At 40.2% G+C, this 4,382-nt stretch overlaps 1 protein-coding gene across 1 annotated transcript; it reads right to left on the bottom strand.

The window, feature by feature from the left end:
- Positions 1-699: 699 nt before the first annotated feature.
- On the bottom strand, positions 700-4,382 carry ptcd2 (pentatricopeptide repeat domain 2). The gene is made up of 10 exons (XM_085793073.1): positions 4,243-4,382; positions 3,397-3,489; positions 3,190-3,319; positions 2,367-2,484; positions 2,182-2,260; positions 2,002-2,093; positions 1,778-1,891; positions 1,607-1,681; positions 1,402-1,515; positions 700-1,200 (listed from the first exon to the last, which is right to left on the bottom strand). The coding sequence occupies exons 1-10, from the start codon at positions 4,370-4,372 to the stop codon at positions 979-981; spliced, it is 1,167 nt and encodes a 388-aa protein (XP_085649199.1). The 5' UTR covers positions 4,373-4,382; the 3' UTR covers positions 700-978.

Raw genomic sequence — 4,382 nt, 5'->3', positions numbered from 1 at the left:
CTACACACATTTTGTGCTTATCACAGTTCACAGATTAAAGCCTCCCAGCTGGTGTTTGGCTGATTTTTTGATATTTTCAAATCAATGCAAATTGTGACTTAAGCCTCAGTATAAATTACGTGCCTGTATGCATACCATTACATGGGTCGATAAGCAACAACTCACAAAATCATATAACAGGCTCAAGTTGTCTGACAACACCCACCACTGTCCTGAAAGTAGGAAGTGAGAAGTTACATTTTATCCATGTAGCTGAATATTACATGTCTTTGCTTGTTTTGTATGGCACATACACAGAAAAAATATATAAAATCCTATACAATACAGAATAACACAAGTTTTATGTTTTGTTCTGTACCATACAAATCTGACTAAAGTATTTGTTTCAGTCAGGAAACTGGTGCAACTTGATAAAAGAGTTCTCTAAGAGGAAGATGGGATACCCTTGTTTCCTCTAGAGGAGTCTTCGGTGATTCTGAAAATACCCCCAGGGCTGTTCTGAGTGCTTCTTGAAAGTACTTCTAGTCTTTCCAAACATCACTATGTTTTTTTTGTTTTTTTTAAAGGATGCTTTACTCTGTGACTCCAATGCGAGAGAGACAAAACTGGTGGCTGCTGATACTTTGCAAATTGCATGAATGAAATATCAAAACAGCCACGGTTGTCAACTGAGAAAACATTAAAGAGAGCAAAGAAATGTAACTGTCGCACGCATCCAATGAATCTTTAATTACTCATTCACACTTTTATATACAACACATTCTTCCCAAACCACTCAAGTTATCGTTACAATTAAATTAAATACCTGTTAGACAGTTTTTTAAATTACTGAATTCCTGCTGCACAAACTCGTGAACTTCATGAAGTGTTGCATAGCAAGTCCATACTGCAGGGGAGGACGTGTCTAGAGGTAGATAATCCTGACAGTCAATCTGTGCGTGCTAAAGCAACCAGCTCCTTCCCTTAAGGCAGGATTCCTCATTCTGACAGCAGAGTGGACTGTAGCGGCCTCAGAGTCCGGCGGCTGACCCTCCTCTCCTCCAGTATTGGCGCTGGTTTCCTCTTCCCGGTGGGTGTGTGACACAGCATGCCGTCGACGGTCTGCTGAGTCACCTGACCGGCTTGTTCAAGCTGAGTCACTATCTGCTCCACTTCCATCATGTGCGGCCCGTCCTCACTCCGCAAGCGCAGCAAATCCACCTGTGAAAGAGGTCAATGGGAGACCACTCTTTAACAGCTATTTACATAAAGCCTTGAATTAGTGCTCATTATGCTCCAGATCAACAAACTGAGTAAAGGTACCTTAGATTTTACATTGTTTTGTTCAAAGAATAAACTTAAATAAACTGCATTGAACTATAACAGTCATAGAGTAACATCTGTGCCAGATGTTTGACTCACCACTTCCTGTGAAAAGTCAAGCTTCTTCACAAAAAAAGGTCTTTTAGGCAACACGGCTGCAGAGAGGGTGGAAATAGCTTCTCTCACTGCTCCTGACGTGGCTTGTATTACAACCTAAAATCACAATAAAGGAGAAAATATTAATAAATGAAGACCAAGAGCAAAAATAAGTAATGTTTTATATAGTTACGTGATGCACACTTACTTTCAAATTTTGACACAATCTGCTGTCTGTGTTCATAATTTGTGAATACAATGACTGTGCTTTTGCAGTGTCACTCTGAAACAGGAAAGACAGAGAAAGACAGATTGTTGATGACAATGAGATACTCTCCACATATTTTTAATGAAGAGTAAAGAAAAAAATATAACTAACCTGCCTAAGTGCTAATGCTGCCGCAAAGCAGTACGCATGTCTGGGGATGAAGTGCCCTTTCGACTGTCCCTCCTCTATCAGGGCGAGACAGTTCCTGTAGGAGTCTGTTGTGTTCTGACATAAAACATAAAACAGGAAATCAGATCACACCGAAACACCTGGTACATCCTCAGACATAAACTCTTCTTTAACTAAAATTGTGGATTTAATAATTTGACTCTTACCATCTTATAGCAGGTGCCAGCTGCCAGTGTATGAGTGTCTTTGTTGAACATTACACCTTGGTTCCTCATCGTTCTCAGTAACTCCAGAGCATCTGCAACAATCAACACATGGAAACATTATAAACGCATGATAATAATTTTAGAAAACGAAGATGCTCGAAAGTTAAATGAGTCACTTGCCTTGATAACAGCCTTTTGTGAACAACATGTCTATGGCAATGTTAAAGGACGTTGCCTCGTTGAAAAATCCCTTCATTCTCTGTTTAAACAAATGTGAAAATGTCATTATTCATATGTATATTCAACACATTTTGTCAATGGCCAGACAGAGTAGTAGCATGTCTTTTTTTTTTTTTTTTTTTTACCGTATCTGTTACTGTAGCAGCAGCCATGTCCTCCAGACCCAGCTCATAGCACAGTCTCATGAAGAGAGGACCAAACTTAAACTCTCCATATGCCATGTTTCGGTTCTCTGCATGGTACCTGGTGAGTGCAAATAGAAGATTTGAGATGTCACAGATTACATATACAGAATTAAAGCAGAAGTAAGTGGTCCGGTCGTTTTCGCTAATGCTGCGTTCCAGGCAGGCTTTTGAAATCGTAAATTACAGCTTCAAGTCACAATTTACGACTTTGTAGCGTTCCAGGCAACCCACTCGTGTTTTTCCGACCTGTTTTACCGGTGAAAGTCACTATAACGGCCACTCGTAACTTCTGACCGGTGAACTCGTACCAGATCAAACTGGTACCACTTCACGGTCGGAAAAATACGAGTTTCCTTGAACGCACCATAACAGTCCTCGTCCCTACGTCGCCACATTCACGGCGTCCCTTGGCTGCACACACAGCCCTGCATGCCGTTCTCTCTCCTCATTGGATAAAAACTGTAGGATACGATAAATGTTTTCTCTTCGGCTCAGAGCAGAGCAGAGTGACTGACAGACCCGTGTTTCAGACCAAACACTCTATGTAAGTGATTGCTGTCGGAAGATATAACTATTTAAGACTTATATTAACACAAATATATCACTTACTTCTGCTTTAAGATACTTGATACATTGAAGGCATTTTTTGCTCCATGCAATTTTGTATAATCCAATTTATTGATTCTAAAGTGTGTGAAAGTCAAATGGTCGTGCACAGATTCACAGATGTGTCACACATAACTGTCAATAAAAGGTGCCATACTTGTAGATGGCATCTCTGGCTATCACCATGTCATCTGCAGACTGGCACAGGTGAAGGAGAAGCTTCAGTTCATCTCTCAGTATCAGCTCATTCCTCTGTAGCTTATCGCTGAATAGTTCAATATAGTTCCCTACAAAAGTGGGTAAAATGTTAACATTTGTGTATTTTTGATAAACACCTATGTGCATGTGACAAGAGTTACTTCACCTTTCGACCCAGTGATGAGGTGAGCCACGGCCAGCTTCCTTTGCTGAAAGTCTTGAAGTTTGATAACATCCTCAGACAACAGATGTCTCTTAGCTGCAGAGACAACAGATTTTCAGATGCAAGTACTTATAAAAATGCATCTGTTGTAAGGCTGCCTGCAACCATCAAATTACTTTATTATTCAATTAATAGATAGTGAACATGCCCATTAGTCTCTGAATCCCAAGTCAACATGCCTTAATGTTAAATCCCTGCAAGTACTGACCAGAAAAAATGAACATTTAAATCTAAAGTGAGTCTCTAGACAGAGATAAATGATTTACCATTTATTAAATGTCTTGCCAATTAATTATTTGTGGTCAGCTGATTGTGGGTGAATCCACTTATCATTTCAGCACTGACTGCAGCAGTGATTGCTTGGTGTCTGATAACTAGGGGAATTAACAGTTGGTAAAAATGGGAGTAAAGCCACTTTTCTGCTAAGACTTCTAGGCTTGATCACAGCATAACTTCATGGCTTAATTATTTAGCTAGGTACCTGAAATGTATCAGCATGTGGCCATTACAATCTCTGCAAGTAAATAGTACCCAGGTAGAACTAGTTTTAGGGGTATCTACAAGGTAAGAACTGTTGGAGCAACTTACAACCAGGGAGTCATCATAACATCAATACAGTTTTAATGTAACGTTCAAATACCCTTGTAAACATGTGGGTCAGTTACAAGCTACTAACATAGCTTCTTCTCTCTGCCTGTAAAGCAGACAGTTTTAACTGCTTGTTCAGCAATCTGTTGAAACACCTGTGTTTCAGACAAAGGGCATTTTAAGGAGTTCTGCTTGTCTTACCTCCCGTACAGCTTTCAACCCCACCTGGCTGTAAAACACTTAAAAAAGCTCCTTTACATGGATCACGTAGCAACGACCGACAACATTTGCCAAATCTCCCCAGCGCCATAGTGCCCACTGACTGTACCATCGCGATGAAA

Source organism: Trachurus japonicus, chromosome 12, assembly GCF_045865225.1.
Source record: "Trachurus japonicus isolate A0001 chromosome 12, Traja_1.0".
NCBI classification, from domain to species: Eukaryota; Metazoa; Chordata; class Actinopteri; order Carangiformes; family Carangidae; genus Trachurus; species Trachurus japonicus.
Note: the sequence above shows the minus strand (reverse complement) of the source record. Positions and strands in the feature narration are given on the sequence as shown.

Bases quoted from the DNA above. Each gene is read 5' to 3' on its own strand.
- ptcd2 (XM_085793073.1), bottom strand. From the start codon at position 4,372: ATGGTACAGTCAGTGGGCACTATGGCGCTGGGGAGATTTGGCAAATGT. The intron at 2,261-2,366 runs GTAAAAAAAAAA...TTGTTTAAACAG, and splicing joins CTGCTACAGTAACAGATACG to AGAATGAAGGGATTTTTCAA. The intron at 2,094-2,181 runs GCAAGTGACTCA...TGATTGTTGCAG, and splicing joins CACAAAAGGCTGTTATCAAG to ATGCTCTGGAGTTACTGAGA.